At 36.9% G+C, this 22,795-nt stretch overlaps 1 protein-coding gene across 7 annotated transcripts; it reads left to right on the top strand.

Moving 5' to 3' along the window:
- The first annotated feature begins 59 nt into the window (after positions 1 to 59).
- On the top strand, positions 60 to 22,787 carry CEP76 (centrosomal protein 76). 7 transcript variants are annotated; one of them, XM_060121059.1, is made up of 13 exons: positions 63 to 318; positions 1,009 to 1,164; positions 2,224 to 2,305; positions 3,136 to 3,153; positions 4,245 to 4,430; positions 6,329 to 6,426; positions 7,025 to 7,153; positions 9,205 to 9,393; positions 12,384 to 12,550; positions 13,593 to 13,926; positions 15,985 to 16,202; positions 16,981 to 17,096; positions 22,535 to 22,787. In XM_060121059.1, the coding sequence occupies exons 1-13, from the start codon at positions 256 to 258 to the stop codon at positions 22,594 to 22,596; spliced, it is 1,818 nt and encodes a 605-aa protein (XP_059977042.1). In that variant the 5' UTR covers positions 63 to 255; the 3' UTR covers positions 22,597 to 22,787. The 7 variants fall into 7 exon arrangements, 6 of the variants coding, with proteins under 6 accessions (XP_059977045.1, XP_059977042.1, XP_059977040.1 ...); XM_060121057.1 differs by having other exon boundaries at positions 2,929 to 3,153; XR_009534717.1 differs by lacking the exon at positions 15,985 to 16,202 and having other exon boundaries at positions 60 to 318; positions 2,929 to 3,153; positions 22,535 to 22,549.
- Positions 22,788 to 22,795: the final 8 nt, after the last annotated feature.

The following is a 22,795-nucleotide window of genomic DNA, read 5'->3' as shown; positions in this document are numbered from 1 at the left end:
CAGGGGCGGCGCCGCAGGGAGCCGGCGGGCACCGCGCGGAGGCGGCGGGCGGGGCCGACGGGGGGGCGCCGGCCGAGATGACTGACAGGCGGCGCGGGGGCAGCCCGGCCGCCGTTTGGAAACTGCAGTTGGCGCCGCCAGGTTTCCCCGCCGGCCAGACGCGGCGGCCCGGGAGCGCGCGAGTCGAGCGGTCGCGGGCTCTCGCTCCGCCGCGGAGACGCTGCGGCGGCCGGGGAGCCCGAAGGGGAGCCCAGCATGTCGCTGCCTCCGGAGAAGGCGTCCGAGCTGAAGCAGCTCATCCACCAGCAGCTGAGCAAGGCGAGGCGGGGCGGGCGGCGGGGGCCGGGCTGGGGCGGGAGGCAAGCTCTGCGGAGTCGCGTCGAGCACAGCTGTGGGGCAGCAGGCCGTCGCTTCACCGGGGAGGTGGCGGCGGAGGGGCTGCCGGTGCTCTGGAGTGGAAGTGTTGCCTGTCCTTGGGACTCAGTTGGGGCCCCGCAGCAGCCGCCTCCCGCCCGCCGCGTGCCTGTGCCGAGTGTCGGCGTCTTTCAGCCCCGCCGTGGTCTTGACACGGCATTGTGTCCCCCAGATTCATAAAGGGTCAGTCAGTTAACTCACGGTCACATCTAAAAAGTTGAAAGCTGACACTTAGCCTTTGATCGTCTCCTGCAGGTCTCTACTCTCAAAAAATTGGTTTCGGTTGAGTGTTATTTGTGGGGAAATGCTAGCAAAGGTAATAGATAAGCAGTAGAGCTTATTTTTAGAATTCGTACTAAAAAATTCATCTTTAAACGTGTTTTTCCTTTTAAAACGTTATCTTTATTCTCAGTGAATTTCGGTGACAGTTTCACATTTATTGTTACTTTAGAGGTCTTTCTGAATTTAGTCTACACTCTCATTATGATTATTATTTTTTGGGGGGCGGGTCAGTATTTTAGAAAGAGGTTAGCTAGTTGGCAATCTTTGACTGATTTGTAACGTTGTAAGCCGTAATGCGAGTTTTCTGCATAGATGGATGTCCATGGCAGGATAAGAGAAATCCTTGCTGAGACCATACGGGAAGAACTGGCACCTGATCAACAACAGTTATCAACGGAAGATTTGATCAAAGCCCTTAGACGCCGGGGAATCATTGATGATGTGATGAAAGAACTTAATTTTGTTACTGTGAGTAATCTTTTAGAGGAAAAAATTTGAGAGTCTAAGTATATTCTCATGCTTACTGCTGCTCGTAGGGTCCATATTTGGGGCCTCTCCTTTTAGTAAAACTACTTTTTAAATAAGACCATTTTGTCTAGTAATATCCTTGTCTCAAGTATGAGCTACTCTACTCTTGAATGGAGCAGGTAGGATTATGCCTCAGTGAAATTGGAGTTATGGACCTGATTATTCCCTTTGCAGTGAGAGTTTTCTCTTGTTATTTTCTAGGTCTGTAACTTTAAGTATATATATTAGTCAAATTAGTTCACTCCAACCTAATTCTTTTTTACTAATATTCTATAATTTTTCTAGATTAAGCTTATTTTTAAAATAAACACATTCTTTTGGTACTGTGTTTTCTAAGATGAACAAATTATCAGTTTCTTTAAGAAAATAATTGTCTGCATAAGAACCTTCAAATCTTTTCATACAAATAGGTCAGTAGTGAGGTGATAGCCTCTCAGTACACAAATTAGTAAGTAGGTCTTCTTTTGAAACTGAGGCAATAATGAGAGACTGTGACCTCAATACCTAGGTAATATATTGTGAAAATTGGATGGACTTCATAATACACCAGGGAATAAGTGTTTTAGTACAGCATCCTTTTTTGGTTTTTGAGGTTTATAAACTCATTTGTTATAGAAATTGACCTAGTAACAGCTTCTGCTGTGTGAATGTGTCACTTCCTTATTAAAATCAGTTCTGGTCCTGGTGGAATCACAAGCCGGATGTTATATGAGGTTTGGAGAAAATTTAACCTTTTGTAAAGTGTTAAGAATTTGTTTTAGCATTCTGTGGACATGGCTTGAACATTAATTCCTTCGTGTTAGACTTTAGGAGTGACCAGTTGCATTACTGTTTTGGCAGGCTTTTCATTATTTTAACTATGCTAGGAAAGTAAGGACATTTTGAGGGGATTTTATCCTATCTACTTTTGGTTCAGTTCTTAGTCCCATTATTGGCATTTCCTTGCTTAACTATAATTTTTGTTTTCTAATTTGTTTTGATTTTTTTCTGCCATTCTAGGATAATGTTGATCAAGAACTCCCTTCCTCTCCAAAACAACCTGTTGGCTTTACTGACAGACAATCAACGTTGTTAAAAAAAAGTATGTATATTTCTTCTTAACATTAATTTAGTTGTGGATAGTACTGCATATTGATGGGCTGTACTGTTTGGTATTTGATAGAAAACATTTCGATTTTTTTTTTCCAGAATGAGATACTTATATTTTTGTGATTAATCATTCAAAAAACTTAGATTCTATTTTGCATGAAGTATATCAGAAGATTTAATGTATAGCTGGGTGGAAGCAAAAACAGGACCACCTGTTTCTCATATTTTATTAATATATCTTATAAATTGTACAGCCTTGCTTTTTTAATGGCAATGTAATTATCTAACAAGTATACTAGCTGAGTTGGTAATTGACTGAGTTGCTTTGTGGAGGTGAAGGAATGTTGGATAATCAACTAAAAAATAAAGGTATTCTAAACCTTGGCTCTGACTCCTTTCTAGCTGGGAGAAAGTAGCCAGAGTGTAAATTCAGAAAAAGATATCGTATTGGGTATCTTTTCTTCGCGGGGTACACAGGGGCCTGGTATCTAGTAAATATGTTACTCTTTATTTAGTCTTTGGTTTTATTTCTGTCAAGTTATTATTTCCTATTGTCTTGATCACATTGCTTAAGTTAATTGGCAGTTTCCTCATATATATTGCTACACTTTACAGCTAATATTGATCCAACACGGAGGTATCTTTACCTTCAGGTTTTGGGTGGAAAAGCTTTCTTGGAACATCTGCAAGAACCTGAGCCTTTACCAGGACAAGCTTGTTCAACCTTTACTTTATGTTTACATTTTCGAAACCAACGTTTTCGTTCTAAACCTGTTCCATGTGCCTGTGAACCAGATTTTCAGGATGGCTTTTTACTTGAAGTACACAGAGAAAATTTAGGTAAGGAGCAATAATAAATTGCCATTTAATTTTGTAAATCTTTGTTAGGTTTTATTGCAGTACAACTTCTGCAATAAACAACTTCTGCTTAAGGAGAGATTTATAATGGATGAATCTCCCAGTCTTTTGTTTTATTTTTTTTCCCTCGCTGCTTTTTTCTACTTAAACTACTTACACCTACCTTCTTGCTTTATTTTTTGCAAATTAGTTTTCCCTGAATATTATTTTTTGACTGTTTTAATGGTTGGTTCTTTAGTAATAAAAATTTAAATGCTTGTTAGGTGGAGAATGAGACAGGATCCTTCTCGTTTATGAAAGATGGCTAGATTTATGATGTCACATAACTTCTACAATCAAAGTTTAGATGTGAATCTATTACTCATTTTTATGAGTTTAAAATTATGATGCTTGATTACTGTAATTATTTTACATTGTTTCTTTCTGTAAAGGTATCTTACATATTTTAGTTGTCAGTATCAAAATCTTTATAACATATTTGTAAACTTAACAGTTTTATAATTATACGTTCAGAATTTTAGATTACTGAGATGGCTAATGCACTACTAAAATTTTGTTACTTTTTACCCGGTGAAAAATGTTACCTTAATAAGGCAGTTAATGGCTTAAATTGCTAGCTCCAAGGTGCTGGATATTTCAGTTTTGTGAGGCTTTGGGATAAAGGTATTTTATTCCTAAAATACCTTTATTAAAGGGGAATAATGGTATAATGGTACCTTTATTAAAGGGAAATATTAAAGGGGAATGTTGACATATTTGAAGGCCTTTTATTGTGGTAGCATATATTATTTATGTACTTTTGAAGAGCAGACTTACCTCTTAGAGGTCAGAAAACACCAATATGCATTAAGTAACTAAGTAACTTGTCACAGTTTCCCCAGTCCTCTCAAAAGTTAGTGATACAAATAGGACTGTACTTTTATTCCCAGTCTGTGTAGCATGCTTCCTGAGGCATTGCCAACTTGCTCTGTTTGATTTTGTTTATTATTAGTATCCTTTTCAATGAATGTATTCTTTTACGTTGGTCTAACTGGATATGTAATGTGGTGTAATTTTTTTGTTTATGTTGCTAGGTGATGGAACTAGAATGGCTGATTCAACAACAATGTTATCAATAAGTGACCCAGTTCATATGGTGCTAATCAAAACAGACATATTTGCCGAGACCACTTTAGTAGCATCCTATTTTCTTGAATGGCGATCGGTTTTGGGCTCAGAAAATGGAGTGACCAATCTTACTGTGGAACTTATGGGTGTAGGTATGATGATTAATATCACTGTTACCTTTTTATAGCCACAGTTGGTTTGTAAATACATTTTACATTTTAAAAATGCCTTTGTAAGCCAAGGGGGAAACATGTAAAAAGAGTTTCATTGGAATTACAGTGGTTCTATAATTACAGTTCTATAATTACAGTTATAGAACTTCACAGTCACTCTGGCCTTGTCTAAAGGAAAAAAATTTTTTTTCTGTGAGATGCATAAAGAAATCTTGACGGCTTTTTTCCTCCAAATTTATTTGCTATAAAGAAAGTTAAGATTCTTCACACACACACGAATGCACTCACCTTCACACACACACGAATGCTAGGATGGAGTGACAACCTCCATCCTAGCACAGCCCAGAATACTGCGCATCCCATCAGTGCCAGGGCCTTCCTGTACCAGCGGTTCTTGCAGAACATGGAGTAGGTATTCTTCTAACCTTTTACAGGTGGGAAAGGGGCTCAAAGAAGGGCTAATTTGCTCAATGTCAGTATCAATGGTAGTATTGTTTGAGAACGGAGATGGTACCTGTCTTGTCACCATTGTATTCCTGGACTCTTGCATGCTACCTGATACGTAATACATATTTGCTAGTGGAATGAAAAACAAAATAACACCTGCACTGTTTTAAACACTACATATTATGCAATTACTGGGTTGATCAAAAAGATCTTATGGAAAAACCTGGACGAACCTTTTGGCCGACCCAATACTTGTGGTATTGAAATTTGGTTACAGAGTTAAACTTGGCCAGTGGACAATAGAGCTTTAGTAATTTAGATTTTGATAAGTTAGAACCCAGAATACGTTTTTCCATAAGTAAATAGTAGGGAGAAAGCTCTATGTAGGAGATTTAAAAAAATATATATCTATTTATTTATTTGGCTGCGCTGGGTCTTAGTTGCAGGGTGCGGGATCTAGTTCCCTGAGCAGGGATTGAACCCGGGACCCTTGCATTAGGAGTGCAGAGTCTTAACCACTGGTCCACCAGGGAAGTCCCAGGATATTTATTCTCAAAAGAGATAACTATTATTTGTTTTCAAATATAGACCTAACACAATAGTCATAGAATGACCTGGAAATTTCTGATTCATCAAAGAAATATTAAATAGTTCTGGTATGAAGTATATTTGTTTTCTAATTCTTTAGATCCAGGCATGGATTAAAAATTTGTATGCACATGTAATGTGAAAAATGGGAAGAGATAAATGGAAATTTACTGTATGTGACAAAATGTATAAATATTTTCTGAGAATGAGGTGTTAACAATTGCTTTGTACTCAGCCATGAAAAGGAATGAAATTGGGTCATTTGTAGAGACGTGGATGGACCTAGGGAGTGTCATACAGAGTGAAGTAAGCCAGAAAGAGGAAAACAAATATCGTGTAATAATGCATATATGCAGAATCTAGAAAAATGGTACAGATGATCTTATTTGCAAAGCAGAAATAGAGACACAGATGTTGAGAACAAATGTATGGATACCAAGGGGGGGGGTGGGAAGAATTGGGAGACTGGGATTGACACATATACATTATTGATACTAAAAAAAAGAAGAAGAAAAAAAACCCAGTTGCTTTGACTTTGTTTTTAATGAAGATAAAAATCAAGAATCATAAATTCTTTAGGTCTGGAAAGTCCTTTAAAATGTGATTTGGAAGCTAAGAAAATAGGTAATCTCCTTATAACTAGATAAAGGCCTTTGAACAAAATAAAAACTAATTTGATTTGGTTCATTTTTAATATGAATATTAAAGATGACATTAAATATTATCTTTATTTCATGCAAGTGGTAAAGTACAAAAATTCTTAAATTATTTTGGTTGAACTTTGATTGACTAAATATATATAGTATTAAAACTTCTGAAGTTACATTTATTTACATTTACAGGCACAGAATCAAAAGTTTCTGTGGGAATTTTAAATATAAAACTTGAGATGTACCCACCACTCAATCAAACATTATCTCAGGAAGTAGTGAACACACAGGTAAATAATCCTGAATTTCTCTTCTTTGTGTGTGTGTTTTCATAGTAGTATATTTACCTGTTAATTGTAGAAAGTGTTCTCTTTTTAGAAAATTATCATTTGTTAGTTTTAAGCAAGAGAAGGACAATATGAATCATTATTTAAAAATTTTTGTCTGGGGTCAAAAATGGTGGCTCTGGGGCTTCCCTCGTGGCGCAGTGGTTGAGAGTCCGCCTGCCGATGCAGGGGACATGGGTTCGTGCCCCGGTCGGGGAGGATCCCACATGCCGTGGAGAAGCTGGGCCTGTGAGCCATGGCCGCTGAGCCTGCACGTCCGGAGCCTGTGCTCCGCAGCGGGAGAGGCCACAACAGTGAGAGGCCCGCATACCTCAAAAAAAAAAAAAAAAAATGGTGGCTCTGATTACTGTATGGAGACTGGATTGTCCTGGGAAGTGTGAGAACAGGGAGACCAGTTAGGAGGCCCTTACAGACAAGCGATGGTGGTGTCTTCGATTAGGGTACTGGTAACGATGGAGGAAATGCAGAGATTTGTTACATATTTGAAGTAATTAATTAAGCAGAATGAATATAAATTGATATATATTTTTTAAATTTCAAGCTTGCTTTGGAACGTCAGAAAACTGCAGAGAAAGAGCGTTTATTTCTTGTGTATGCTAAGCAGTGGTGGAGAGAATATTTGCAAATTCGACCCTCACACAATTCACGGCTGGTTAAGATTTTTGCACAGGTTTGTAAATTGTATGAGAAAAGCTTCACACCTGTATTTGAGATTTACTGTTGTAAATGTAAATTTCATTTAACTTGAATTTGTAAAATGTATTTATTTGAGATTTACTGTTGTAAATGTAAATTTCATTTAACTTGAATTTGTAAAATGTATTTATTCCAGACAAATGAAAGTTTATTTATAAAATAGAATGCTGAATTTGTAGTACTCTCTTACAGTAGTAAGTAGGTGAGTGACATAACACAAGCTTTGTTTTATTTTGGTTTTCTTTTTCAATTGTTTTTCTAAACCTTTTTTGAATATATTTGATTTAAATTAGATGAAAACTCATTTTGTTTAACTTGGAGTGTGTCCTTGATAGATACTTTGTACTAAATAATTAAGTACTGGGACACTTTGCAATTTATATATAAATTCAACTTTCATGTGCAGAATTGGGAGTGTAGGCATGTATTTTTTTGTTAGGGTACTTTTTTAAGGCAAACAATATTGCATGTAATAATTTTATTTAACCCATATCTCTAAGCTGGTGATCAGCAATATTTTACAGCAATTTAGTTATGTATCTCTGCCTCTGTTGTTTATTTTTATTATAATTTAAAAATATTTATTTTTATTTGGCTGTGCCAGGTCTTAGTTGGGCACGCGGGATCTTTAGTTGCAGCATGTGGGATCTAGTTCCCTAACCAGGGATCGAACCTGGGCCCTCTGCATTGGGAGCGCAGAGTCTTAAATGCTGGACCGCCAGGGAAGTCCCTCTGCAGCTACTTTTTCTGTATCCTAAGCCCATTTTCTCTTATTAATGAACCAACATAAGATAAATGATCACATCCATTTTTTTTTTTTTTACAACTTCTGAGGAACCATTCAAATATTTTATATGTATTCAGCCTCGAGTAGGTGCTTTCATATGAGTATAGTGTATTTTGGGTAGTATTTCTCAGATCCTATACATTTGTCTAGCTTTAACCTACATTCCCTAGATTTTAGAACAGACTAAAAATGGTTCAGTTTCTAGGTGAGGAGCTTGAGAATGGGAAACCTAGTTGACTGGTAGTGGAAATGCGGGAAGTGGCTTCTGACTTTCCAATAGCGTTGTCTATACGTTGAATGACTGGGCAGGTGACGTCAGGACAAGGGTGAAGAGAAACCAGTTGAGGTATAACTGGCTCTCTGCTGTCTATATAGTCTAGGGTGCGGTTATTCACTGCCCTGTGGAATCCCGGACCAGAGGGGGCACCTGCACAGGGAGGGAGGGAGGAAGTGGATCAGAGAAATGGCACAGGGAAGAACTGAATAATGTCCTGTTGTGTATACATACACACCACACCTTCTTTATCCATTCACCCCTTGATGGACACTTAGGTGTTTCCATAACTTGGCCGTTGTGAATAATGCTGCAGTGACCTGGGATGGGTGTGTAGGTATCTCTTTGAGATGCTGATTTCAGTAGCTTTGGATGTACATCCAGGAGTTGGATTGCTGGGTCGTACGATGGTTTAAGTTCTTACTGTCACAGGCTTTGGAGTCACATGGCTCAGTGTTTGAATCCTGGCTCTGTTGTGTAATAGCTGTAGCTTCAGTTTCTTTAACTTTATTTATTTATTATTGTATTTATTTATTTTTGGCTGCGTCGGGTCTTCGTTGCTGTGCGCCAGCTTTCTCTAGTTGCAGCGAGCGGAGGCTATTCTTCGTTACAGTGTGTGGGCTTCTCATTGTGGTGGCTTCTCTAGTTGCAGAGCATGGGCTCTAGGTGTGTGGGCTTAAGTAGTTGTGGCATGAGGGCTCAGTAGTTGTGGCACATGGGCTTAGTTGCTCTGCGTGTAGCTTCAGTTTCTTTATTGATGAAATGAAAATAATAAGAGATGTTATGAGGATTAAAAGAAAAATTGCAGGCACAACACTCAGTAGCCTAGTGCTGCATGTCAGGTGAGCACTCAAGAAGTGGTGTCCAGAATTACTTCCTCTTATTAATGTATTCTAAGAAAAAGTGTTAAAATTGGGAATGATTAACCTGTCATTACAGATAATGTTTTCCCCTTCTCCTCCAGGATGAAAATGGGATAAATAGACCAGTCTGTTCTTATGTTAAACCACTTCGAGCTGGGAGGCTTCTGGATACTCCAAGGCAAGCAGCAAGATTTGTTAATGTCCTTGGTTATGAAAGAGCCCCTGTTATCGGAGGAGGAGGTAAACAGGAACAGTGGTGCACTCTGCTGGCCTTTCTCTGTAGAAACAAGGTATCCTACACACATAATAGAACTAAAAACCAGTACATCATAGTTATTGTGAGTTTATGGTATATTTGTAAAAGAATTAACTTCGGAAAAAAGTACGTATTGTCAATTTGAACAAGTCACGATCTTGTTTTCATCATTTTCCTTAACATTTAAATGTCAGTACATTAAAAAAAAAAAACTTCACGGGATTCCCTGGTGGTGCAGTGGTTGAGAGTCCGCCTGCCGATGCAGAGGACATGGGTTTGTGCCCTGGTCCGGGAGGATCCCACATGCTGCGGAGCGGCTGGGCCCGTGAGCCATGGCCGCTGAGCCTGCGCTCCGCAACGGGAGAGGCCACAGCGGTGAGAGGCCCGCGTACTGCAAAAAAACAAAAAAACAAAAAAAAAACTTCACATCTTTATTTTCTCAAGTAATTTCTTATTTAACATAATGTGATTTTTGTGAGGTGTAGGGACCTACAAGCACTATAGTGTCAGAAACCAAGGTGGAGAAGTAAACAGTGAATTAGATATAGCACCAAGACCAGAACCATGGTCTTTTAGTACTATTTATGGGTTAAAATTTGCTTAGATGGTACTTTATTTTTTTTTTTTTTTGCGGTACGCGGGCCTCTCCCATTGCGGAGCACAGGCTCCGGACGCGCAGGCTCAGCGGCCATGGCTCACGGGCCCAGCCGCTCCGCGGCATGTGGGATCTTCCCGGACCGGGGCACGAACCCGTGTTCCCTGCATCGGCAGGCGGACTCTCAACCACTGCGCCACCAGGGAAGCCCGGTACTTTTTTTTTTTTAAAGAGAAAATGGCAGTTACAAATTGAATATGGAAAAAAAAATGTTGGATTGCACGGTATTTAGTTCCAAATATAAGTATATATTTAAGAATTTGTGTATATATATTGATGTTGAACGTAAATGATTTCAGTAAACTAGTTTTATATATTATGGTATATTTTCTAATTTTCTGTGTTCTAAAATTTTGATGATATTATGAAAACAAGACTATCTTTAGCATTCCAACTCTGTTGAAACACAACAGAAAAAATAAATTTCTTTAATGTATTATTGTTTTGAAATAATTTTTAGTCTGAAGTTGTGTAAATAGTACATATGGGTATGCACAAGGCAAAGCTTATACATTGGAAGAAACCATTTAGATTAGAGATTGATTTGTCAATTGGAAAGCTTTTTAAAGACAATTGAAAACAGTTAAACATTACTTATCAAAAAAATTATTTTGATTTATTCCCAAGTTGTAGTTCCCAGAAGTTGTATGTATGGATTTAAACTTAAAATAAAAATTTCAAATATAGTAGGAATGGTACATATTTTAAATTATTATCTAAATAATTCTTTTGTAAAACAAATAATCACCCCCTTTGAGTCTCTGTTTTATTTTCTTTACCTGAGTTTATTTGAAGAGATAGCACAGCTTGACTTAGAAGTTTGAAAATTATTTAAAATATTTTTCTTGCACAAACAATAGCTTTACAACAGTAAAGGTGAAATTTCACCCATAATTCTATTTTTCATCTATTTTATATTTTTATGTTTCTCTCCTGTGTATATATGATTTTTCCATAATTATAATTGATATAAATAAAATTTTGTGCCCTGCTTTTATAAATTAGCATTATGTTTTGAACATTTTCCTATGTGTTGCTACAGTCATTATGATCTCCATCTTTTAATGGCTGAATAAAGTTTTCATGAGTTGATATACAAAATCTACTTAACTGTTTTGTTGTCATAGGATCTGTTTTGCCATCATAGGAACTGTTTCTTTTGGCTAAGTTAGGCTTGCTTCCAATTTTTTTGATATCACTGCGAATGAATTTTTGCATTGAATGTCTTTGGTTATATTGTTATTTTTCTTTTGAAATTTTTTTCTAATACAAAATCTCATGTATAGAAATAACTGGGTCTAAAAGGTTGGATATTATATTTTTCAAAAGTCAATTTAACAATTATAAGGTGCTATTTGTTTTATTATTGTTAATTAAAAGACAGCAGTGTAGAGCCACTAATGCAAAATTTGGGGGGAAAGAAATCATCCCTCATTCTAACACTGACCTCAATAGTTATTTTTGCTTTTGTATATTACCTGTAGTCCTACACTTAAATATCTTCATATAATTATAGCCTTACTGTTTAATTAATTTCAATACTTTTTTCACAGAAAATATCAGATATTTTCTATTATTTTTGTTGTTTCATAATTTTTTAAAATTGTGAAAGTAATATAACATTATCAAAGAGAGTTTAGACAAGAGAAGGGGAAACTATATATATATAATCTACGCTAATTGTAGCTATTGTTGGTGTTCTGTTGTTCTTTTATCCAATCTTTTTTTTTTTTTTTTTTGCGGTACGCGGGCCTCTCACTGCTGTGGCCTCTCCCGTTGCGGAGCACAGGCTCCAGACGCGCAGGCTCAGCGGCCATGGCTCACGAGCCCAGCCGCTCCGCGGCATGTGGGATCTTCCCAGACCGGGGCACGAACCCGTGTCCCCTGCATCGGCAGGCGGACTCTCAATCACTGCGCCACCAGGGAAGCCCCCCAATCATTTTTTTCTATGTATGTATTTCCTTAAAACGATCATGTATAGATACTTTAATTCATTGTTTTAATTTAAGTTTGAGTATTTTCCTGTTTATTTTCATTTCCTACTATATGATTTGTCAGCTTGTGTGTTCATGCTCTTTAGCTATTTATCTTTAAATTCTTACTGCTTTCCTTCTATGTTGTATGAGTTTTTTATAAACTTTGGAATCTTAGAGTGTACATATTATGACTATCAGATTTGTAGGCACTGACTTTGTAAAATAGGTGCTTTTAAAATTTGTATATTCTTTTTTTCCCTCATTGTTTTAGCTTAACACTGGACTAATGATTAAAAGTGAAAATTTAATAATACTTTTTATTTGCAATTTTGTATTTAAAGAGGAAACAATATGAAGGAGTAAATAGTTAATTTTACTTCCTTTCATTTCCAGGGAGACTGTGAAGACCATGCCAACCTCCTGTGCAGCCTCCTTCTCGGGTATGGGCTGGAAGCCTTTGTCTGTGTCGGGACAAAGGCCAAGGGAGTGCCCCACGCGTGGGTTATGACATGTGGGACTGATGGAACCATCACTTTTTGGGAGAGTTTAACAGGACACAGGTTTGTCAACTAAGTTTATAAGGATATTAACATGAGGGTGTAAATGTTGTAAACTATAGGTTCTTTGTTTGTATTGATGATACTCAAAGACACGTATTGATAATTTTGGTTATGTAAAAAATTACTTCAAGTAAGATAGCTAGGAACTAAACTCTAAGAAAATTTGTACACCTAAAATGTTCTTTACCAACATGATATTAATAAAAAATGAATTACGTTTATTTTTAATTTTGTGTAATTGGCTTATGTTTCTTCTTTTCTTTTCTTTTTTTTTTGGCCGTGCGTGCCACGTGGCATGCGGGATCTTAGTTCCCCGAGAAGGGATTAAACCCGCGCCCCCTGCAGTGGAAGTGTGGAGTCTTAACCACTGGACCACCAGGGATGTCCTGGCATATGTTTTTCCTGATGATCATCCCTAAGCCTAAAAATAAATACAAGTTGTAAATCATTTCTTTTGAAAATTTGATGTGGTTACCAACTCTGTGTTGGTAAATCCACTGTACTTTTTTTCAGTGTCATCAGATTTTGAAAGAGCGAAATGTTCCCTCCTTCCTGGAACATTCTCTTCCTTAGCTTCTCTCGTAGCACTGTGTTTCAGTTTTCATTATTCCTCTTTGGCTGTTCTCTGTTTTCCTTCATTTTATCTTCAAATGTGAGAGTTCCTGAAGGCACAGCCCTGGGCCCTCTTCTCATTTTCCTGGGTTTTCTTTTTCCTTGGTTGATAATCATTTTAATTAGTTGTACCTAAAAATGTGTAACTAAATTATTTTGTTATCTGATAAATGTTTTTGATCTTAATGCTATACACAGAATATGTTCTTGTGTTAAAGGAATAAAATTGGTTCTATATCATAAGATGTGCCATACAGTTAACATAGAGTAATCAAATTGTGGAAATAGAAGAAAGAAAAACAAGTATTAAACTGTACTCTTGGGAAATAGTTATGACCTTAAGTGTTAGAATAATTTTTTTCCTCAATAAGCTGCTGTTGTCTTATTTTTTAAGTTCTTATTATATAAAATTATGATTAACCTTTTTTAGGTACCTCCACAAACCTACGAGTCCTGATGAGCCTTCAGCTGCTGAACAGCCCAAACCGTTGTACCCGTATAGAACAATCGGTTGTGTTTTCAATCATCAGATGTTCCTGGGAAACTGTCAGCCCTCTGACTCAGTAGAAAGCTGTGTATTTGATTTGAATGATGAGTCCAAATGGAAACCCATGAGTGAGGAAGCAATTAAATCCGTTTGTGCTCCAGGGGCCACCACGTCCCTCCCTCCCTTCCCTCCGCTGTGTGCGTCCACGATCGATGCTTCGGTAACAAGCAATGAAATTGAAATGCAGCTCAGGCTACTCGTGTCGGAACACAGGAAGGTAATTAACACTGATATTTGTGCTTTCCTGCAGTTTTTTCATTTGTTTATGTATTTAATAATTTGGGGGGCATGTAAAATAGTGCCAATCAATATTCTAGCCCTAAACAAAGCAAATTCAATCCCTTCCTTTATGAAGCTTGTAGTTTTGAAAATCATGAGAATAAAGTTCTGAGATTCAAAAATTTCTAAACTCACCAGTACTTCGAGAATTTATTGCTTCCTTCTAGAAATGAAGAACGGTGGACTTGTTCAGACTTTTGTGAATTTGGATTTCCTCTTTTTAAAGTACTTACATCATTCCCCATTGAAAATATTGGGTTAATTTTTTTCATATTCATTTTTTTCCAGGTTTGTTTAGTTTGTTTTGTTTTTCTATTACATTAAAGTAGGTAGATGTAAGATGGTATCCTCGTTGTGTCTTTAATTTGCATTTCCCTGAGTGCTGATGAGATCAAGTTTCTTATTAGTCATTTAGATTTCTTTTGTAAAGGGCCTTAAAGGAAACACAAAAAGAACTAATCATAAAGGAAAAGATTAGTATATTTTAAGAACTTATGTTCGTCAAAAGAAATCATTAAGAGAGTGAAAAAGCAGCCTTGGAGTGGGAAAAGTTATTTGCCACACATATAACCAACAAAAGACTAGAGTCCAAAACTTCTACAGAAGATTGATTTCTAATTCACCTTTTGGGATTCCCTAGTAGACTCCCCACCTTGGGTGAGCCCTGATACTCATGTTCCTTGAGACCATCAAAGGCAAGCTGATTATCAAGCATGTTCTCTGGGCTCCCAATTACTCTTAGCTTTGGCCTCTAAAATCTTACCTACTTGCCAACTCCTCAAAGCATTTAGGAATATGTTTTGGGAAGTATTTAATGTGGCATCTGTAGTGTGTTTGCAGCAATAGGTGGGTCAGGGCCCCAGCTCACTGCACTGCTGGAAGCCAAAGCCCCTGACTTGTGCCCTCCATTGCTTGTATTGCCTTCTAGTTTTCTTAGCTCCTGTTCACAAATGAAACTGATATTTTATTACATTGTAAGAGTTACTTTGTATAGAAAAAGAAAACAAAACTGAGCTGGATGCCATTGATGATCACTAGCTAAGTTAATGGTGTCTGTAAACCAGCAAGTGGGATTCGGAGGAAAAGTATAGGTGATCATAGACCTTGGAATCACTTGAAACCAGTTGTAACTGAATGTGAAATTAGATCTGTTATGATAATCAAAATATTTAGAATTTTGAGTTTGTTTGTAACATTAAAAAAATATCACGTGTCTAGATAGCAATAGTTCATTTGATATTATAAATGACATTAGAATTGCCTTCAACATGTTTTAAGTTCCCTGAGGGCCTAAAGCCTGTGCTCTTCGGTACCTTTTACAGAATAAATGCTTGGTAAATATTTGAGCTTAATTATATATGCAATTGTTTGTTGACTTTTTTCCCGTACTACAGTTGAATTTATGGTGGGAGCAATCAAATTAAGCAGATTCAACCTTGCTAAACTCTTTAAAGTTAAATAAAATGTGACCTCAGGGGGCTTCCCTGGTGGCTCAGTGGTTGAGAGTCCGCCTGCCAATGCAGGAGACATGGGTTCGTGCCCCGGTCCGGGAAGATCCCACATGCCGTGGAGCGGCTGGGCCCGTGAGCCATGGCCACTGAGCCTGCGTGTCTGGAGCCTGTGCTCCGCAACGGGAGAGGCCACAGCAGTGAGAGGCCCGCGTACCGCAAAAAAAAAAAAAAAAAAAAAAAATGTGACCTCAGAATTCAGTGACACTCTGTCTTCCGCGGTAGGATGATTCCTTATGGTCTTGTGGATATTAAGGAAGTACAGGATTTGGAGCCTTCACTAACATTGCATTGGCCGATTTTTGTTGTTTCTCTAAGAAGTAAAACCTGATACCTGAGGTTCCTTTTATAATTTTTACTTCTGTGTATCCTTATAATAATAGGAAGCTAAGAAAATTATGACAGGTTTTAAAAATCTCTTGGCATACAGTAAAATAATCAATTATTAAAATCAATAAAATAATCAATTTCCCTTTCGATTGCTGTAGGATCTTGGCCTCACAACTGTTTGGGAAGACCAGCTTTCCTATCTCTTATCACCCGCTCTGGCATCTTATGAATTTGAGCGTACAACCAGTATATCTGCGGGCAATGAAGAATTTCAGGACGCCATCAGGAGGGCTGTACCTGATGGTCACACATTTAAAGGGTTCCCGATACACTTTGTGTATAGAAATGCGCGGCGCGCCTTTGCCACATGTCTTCGGTAGGTGGATTGTAACATAGATGTTTCTGACTTAATCTCAGCCATCAGTATGGTTCTCATTTAGGAATGAGTTCAGAGTCACACAGGCAGCTCTTACGATACATCCTTCTGCCACAGGTTGTGATTCATTAAGACCGGAATGTAGCTCTAGAGAGTTCGGGATAATTTTCCCAATGGTTTTGGTGCAATCTGGTTGAGGATCACTGATCTTATATAGCGTCACTTTAAAAATTTATAGACTATGAGGAAATAGTTTATAATTTGAATAGTTTTACCAAAATTATAGAGCCATTGGTAGCAGAGACAGGATTTTTTTTTTTTTTTTTTTGTGGTACACGGGCCTCTCACTGTTGTGGCCTCTCCCGTTGCGGAGCACAGGCTCCGGACACGCAGGCTCAGCGGCCATGGCTCACGGGCCCACCCGCTCCACGGCATGTGGGATCTTCCCGGACCAGGGCACGAACCCACGTCCCCTGCATCGGCAGGCGGACTCTCAGCCACTGCGCCACCAGGGAAGCCCCAGAGACAGGATTTTTAAAAATCTTTTTTTTTAACATCTTTATTGGAGTATAATTGCTTTACAATGGTGTGTTAGTTTCTGCTGTATAACAGGGTGAATCAGCTATACGTATACATATATCCCCGTATCTCCTCCCTCTTGCGTCTCCCTCCCACCCTCCCTATGCCTAAAAATCATTTTAAATACTGACTTTCTTGGGAATAAGAAAGTAAAACCTAAATTCATTTCTTAATTGAATACATTTTCTTTCTTCTGTAGGTCTCCTTTCTGTGAAGAAATAATCTGTTGCCGTGGAGACCAGGTGCGACTGGCAGTTCGTGTCCGAGTGTTTACTTACCCTGAATCTGCATGTGCTGTTTGGATCATGTTTGCTTGTAAATATCGCTCAGTACTATAGGACTAACTAACATTTCTATAAGAATATACCTGTATTTTATTGGAATTTTACACGTTGTATTGATACATTACTAGCTGTTTAGAGGTTCATTATTTTAAAAATCACAGTCTGGCTTGGATGTCATATTTCACTTTTGTATATACCTGACTAATAATGTTTGAAAAAAATCATGATGTGTGTATTTAAAAATTAAGGATGAAAAACTTATATAAATCTGAGTGGAAGTTAGTATAAATTAAGTGTGTATCCTATTTTAATAAATGCTACTTTGTTTATAGGTAGTCAGTAGTTTAAATATGAATATAAAATTTACTCAGTTTTCTTTACATTAGCAGGTAATCAGAACATTATTTGTCTAAGGGTTTGAGCCATAGTAAAATTAATATGATTATTATTTTTCATAGATTAATGGGATTATTTTATATAAGTTAGGAGACTTTAACTTCACAACAGATTTATTTATTACATAGATGAAAATACATTTTGATGAGTTTACCACTTTTGTGGTTTACCCATAACCATAGGGATATTTGTGGCTTTCCAGAGAGTTATGGGAAGATATGGATGCAGGAGCAGGGAAAAAACTAGTACCAGAAAAGCATAAATATTAGTAACAAAACAAACTGCACTTGAAAGTACACAAATAATTTATAAATATTTGTTAGTTTGATTCATTATAAAAGTGAATTGGGTATTTTAGAAAAAATTTATCATACCCTTTTGTTATGATGTTGAGAAATTGTTTTCTGTAATTAATATTGGCAGTCTGTTGCTGGCTGATTTTCTGTGGTCAGAGGATTCATTACTAGCCTCTCATGGAGTCCGTCTTCTGAAACCACAGTTTTTCTTTCTTTCTTTTTCCCTTTGTGGTAAAAACATCGATGTATATGTGATAAATCTAAATCAGAATTGTGTGTGAGGCCACTGAAAAATAAGCCTCTGTGAGCGCCTCCATGCCGATGTTTGATTTTAAATTGAGCACAGTGAGCGTTGAAGAAAGAGGCTGTAGCAGTTTGACTGTAAGAAGCTGCCTGACGGATTACTTTGCAGGTCCGTCAGCCTCTCTGCACAGCTCTCGGTTCAGTTCCTTCTCCCGCCGGGCTTCTTAGGAAAGTGACTGTGTACTGTTGGCTGTGCAAGTTATTCTTTTCATCACTTTAATTCACCATCACAAATAAGATGATTTAATGTTTTAAAAATTAAAGATATCCTAAAATTTACTTTTTGTTTTATTTTTACATATGGTAACTATTTATGATTTCACTTACTTAAAAAATCTGAAAATATCTCTCCTGTATCAATTTTTATTGAAAACAATCAGGAGTTTCTTGAGAGATTGACATGACTTTAGAGGATTAGCGAGATATGAGTTAGACTTTTACTCTGTTGCTGGAATTACTCACAAAGCTATTGACAGAGAAATTGGCTTGTAGTTTTCAACTTCTGGAACAAACTCTTTATGAGGCACGTACTAAGAGGCAGACTGTATAATATATGAGATCAAGGCCGTGTTATCTTTGAGGCTGGGCTTTCTACCTTATTGTGCCAGAGTAACACAGGTACTTGTAATGCGCCTTTGGTGTAAATTCTAAAATAAATTTCCTTTTTATGCACTTTAATAGAGTCTGGCATGAATTAATATTTTCCTTTAAAGATGGTTTATTTCCAAATATTATTTCAGTCCTTTTATCACTAGAATTCTGCTATTCTTCTTACTAATTTTTCTTTTTAAAAATTAAATTTACCTTGTATATTTAGCTCTGTCATAAAAATTGTTTTTCTATTAAAATTGTAAACTTTTTAAAATATAATGCTTATATTGTGTTCTTTTTAAAAAAATATTTATATATTTATTTGGTTGTGCTGGGTTGTTTTTTTTTTAATATCTTTATTGGAGTATAATTGCTTTACAGTGGTGTGTTAGTTTCTGCTTTATAACAAAGTGAATCAGCTATACATATATCCCCATATCTCCTCCCTCTTGTGTCTTCCTCCCACCCTCCCTATCCTACCCCTCTAGTTGGTCACAAAGCACCGAGCTGATCTCCCTGTGCTATGCGGCTGCTTCCCACTAGCTATCTATTTTATATTTGGTAGTATATATAAGTCCATGCCACTCTCTCACTTTGTCCCGTGCTGGGTCTTAAGTTGCAGGAGGTGGGCTCCTTTAGTTGCAACTCGCTGGCACCTTAGTTGCAGCAGGCAGGCTCCTTAGTTGTGGCATGCGAACTCTTAGTTATGGTATGTATGCATGTGGGATCTAGTTCCCTGGCCAGGGATTGAACCCAGGCCCCGGCCCCCTGCATTGGGAGCGCAGAATCTTAACCACTGCACCACCAGGGAAGTCCCTAATGTGTTCTTTTTGACAATATGTACACTAACATAGTTCTCTCTACATATGTAATATATAATAGGTATATTTATTTCATAGAATATCAGAAACCTAGAAGCTTCATTAGTCAAGCATGAACTTGTTGAATAAAACTTAACTAAATTCAGTTTCAACTAACTGAACACTCCAGGTGCCTTTAAGATATTTTCTAGTATTGAGGTATACATGTTTAGCTATGATCTGCAAAAGCATCTATAACCTGGCAGTTCTGGAAGGTACACACATTTGAAACCCATTTTTCTACTTCTTAACAAAGATAAGAGTTGAGCCAAATGAACTGAAGGCTTATATCTGAAAATAATATATCTCATAAAGTAGTATCCTGTGCCAGATATCTCACCATTGGAAGACATTAGTTATGAACCATGAATTGCTTAAACTAATTCAAACTTCTGGTTTCATGCTCTACTAAACAAGAAAATAGCTTAGGTTAGACTACAGTTTGCAGTTTCATAATTTTTTTTTAACTCAGATAACAATTTTTTACTTTCTACTTAAGTAGATAAGTATAGGAGTTAGATCTGTTTTTTAACATGCACCTACCTGTTATATCAATGAAAGTAGCATTGCTTTCCAGCAGTTGGTAGTTAAGAAATCATTTGAGACTAACCAAAGTGTATGTAAAATCTTAACAAAATAACCAAACACATGAACTAGAAGCCATCCAATTTTGAAGAACCTTAACATATAGTTTATAGCATATTCTGCATCTAGAGCACAACTTCAGTTATAATTACAAATGCATGTTCCTGTTGTCCTGGTCTCTTCTGTTGTGCTGGTACCATACATTTTGATTATCACTACTTTGTTGTAAGTTTTGAAATTGGGAAGTGTGAGAGTCTTCCAACTTTGTCCTTTTTCAAGATTGTTTTGGCTATTCTGGGTCCTTTGCAATTTCATATGAATTTTAGAATCAGCTTGTCAATTTCTACAAAAAGGCAGGCAGGATTCTAGGTTGCCTTGAATTTGTGTCTTGCTTTGGGTAGTATCACCATCTTAATAATGCTAAACCTTATGATTCATGAGCTTGGGTTGTTTTCACATTTATTTTAAATCTTTAATTTCCTTCAACAATGTAGTGTTCAGAGTGTAAGTTTTGTACTTTTTTTTGTTAAATTTATTCCTATTATTATTTTTGATGCTATTGTAAATGGATTTTTTCCCTTAATTTTATTTTTGCATTGTTCATTGAAGGTGTACAGAAATACAATTGATTTCTGTATATTAATGTATCCTGCAACCTTGCTGAACTCACTTATTAGTTCTAATAGTTTTTTTCTTTTGATGGATTCCTTAGGATTTTCTTTATACACAATCAAGTTATCTGCAAGGAGAGATAGTTTTACTTCTTTTCTGATCTGGATGTATTTACTTATTCATTCACTTATTTGCCTAATTACCCTGGCTGGTACCCCCAAGCACAATGTTGAATAGAAGTGATGAAAGCGGACATCCTTGTCTTATTCATGATCTCAGGGGAAATCATCTAGTCTTTCACCATTAACTGTGATGTTAACTGGTTTTTTCATTGATGCCCTTTATTAGGTTGAGGGAGTTCCATTTTACTCCTCCTTTAAAAAATTTTTAATCACAAAAGGGTACTGGGTTTTGTCAAATACTCTTTCTGTGTCTATTAAAACGATTATGTGATTTTTGTTTCTTATTCTATTGATATGGCATATTACATGAATTAATTACCAAATGTTAAACCAACCGTGAATTTCTGGGACAAATTGTACTTGGTCAAGGTATATAATTCTTTTTATATGTTGCTATGTTCAGTTCGCTAGTACTATTTTGTTGAGGATTTTTGTGTCCATATTCATAAGCGATACTGGTTTGTAGTTTACTTTCCTTGTGATGTCTTTGATTTTGGTATCAGAGTAACTGGTCTCACAAAATGAGTTGGAAGTGTTCCCCGCCCCTCGCCCGCTGCTTCTATTTTTGGGGAAGAGTTTGTGAAAAATTTTTGTCATTTCTCACTTTAACTGGTAGAATTTGGAAGCCATCTGGGCCTGGGTGTTACGTTGTGTAGTTTTTTGATTACTAAGTCAATCTCTTCAGGTGTTATAGGTCTATCCAGATTGTCTATTTTTTTTCTTAAGGCAGTTTTGGTAGTTTGTGTCTCTATAGGAATTTGTCCATTTCGTCTAAGTTATCTAATTTTGATGTATAATACAATTGTTCATAGTATTCCTTTATACCTTTTTATTCCTATAAGGTCAATGGTAATGTCCTCTCTTTCATTTCTTATTCTAGTAATTGGAGTCTGCTCTCTCTCCCTTTTTTTTTTCTTGGTCAGTCTAGCTAAGGGTTTGTCAATTTTGTTGATCTTTTCAAAGAATTGGGTTTTGGTTTTATTGATTTTTCTTTGTTTTTCTATTCCCTATTTCATTAATTTCCACCCTGATCTTTGTTATTTGTGTCCTTCTTGCTTTAGGTTTAGTTGCTCTTCTTTTTCTAGTGTAAGGTACACAGGTTATTGATTTGAGATTGTTCTTAATATAGTCATTTACAGCTATAAATTTTCCTCTAAGCACTGTTTTAGGTGCATCCCATAAGTTTTGGTATGTTGTTCTTCATTTTCCTCCATCTCAAAGTATTTTCTGATTTCCCATTTGATTTCTTCTTTAACCCATTGGCTATTTAGGAATGTGTTGATTTCCATGTATTTGTGAGTTACCCATTTTTTTCCCCTGCTACATTAATTTCTAATTTCATTTTATTGTGGTTGGGGAACATACTCTGTATTATTTCTATCCTTTTACATTTATTGAGGTTTGTTTTATAATATACTGCTTATCCTGGAGAATGTTCACATGTGCACTTGAGAAAAATGTATATTCTGTTGTTGGGTGGAGTGTTCTCTAGATGCCTGCTGGGCATAGTGTTGTTCAAATATTTCCTTGCTGATCTGTCCATTAGTGGTTCTAACCTAGTTGTTCAATCACTAGTGAAAGTGGAATATTGAAGTCAACAACTGTTATTGTTGAATTGCCTATTTCTCCCTTCATTCCTGTCAGGTTTTTTCTTTTTTGCCATTCCATGCCACTTACAGGATCTTAGTTTCCTGACCAGGAATTGAACCCAGGCTCACAGCAGTGAAAGTGCAGAGCCCTAACCACTGGACCACGAGGGAAGTCTCCATTCCTGTCAGTTTTTGCTTCATGTATTTTGGTGCTCTGTTATATATATTTATAATTGTTATACACATATATCCCTTTATCTCTAATAATATTTTTATTCATGTATAATAATATTTTTGTTTTAAACTCTGTTTTGCT

The sequence above is a fragment of the Lagenorhynchus albirostris genome, chromosome 14, assembly GCF_949774975.1.
Source record: "Lagenorhynchus albirostris chromosome 14, mLagAlb1.1, whole genome shotgun sequence".
Taxonomy (NCBI): Eukaryota; Metazoa; Chordata; class Mammalia; order Artiodactyla; family Delphinidae; genus Lagenorhynchus; species Lagenorhynchus albirostris.
This window is presented reverse-complemented; position numbering and strand designations above follow the sequence as displayed.

What these genes read in the sequence shown, in the direction of transcription:
- CEP76 (XM_060121057.1), top strand. Translation starts at nt 256, where the DNA reads ATGTCGCTGCCTCCGGAGAAGGCGTCCGAGCTGAAGCAGCTCATCCAC. An exon ending in ATCAACGTTGTTAAAAAAAA is followed by an intron (nt 2,306 to 2,928) that starts GTATGTATATTT and finishes TACACTTTACAG; the next exon opens with CTAATATTGATCCAACACGG. An exon ending in GCCTTTGCCACATGTCTTCG is followed by an intron (nt 16,203 to 16,980) that starts GTAGGTGGATTG and finishes TTTCTTCTGTAG; the next exon opens with GTCTCCTTTCTGTGAAGAAA.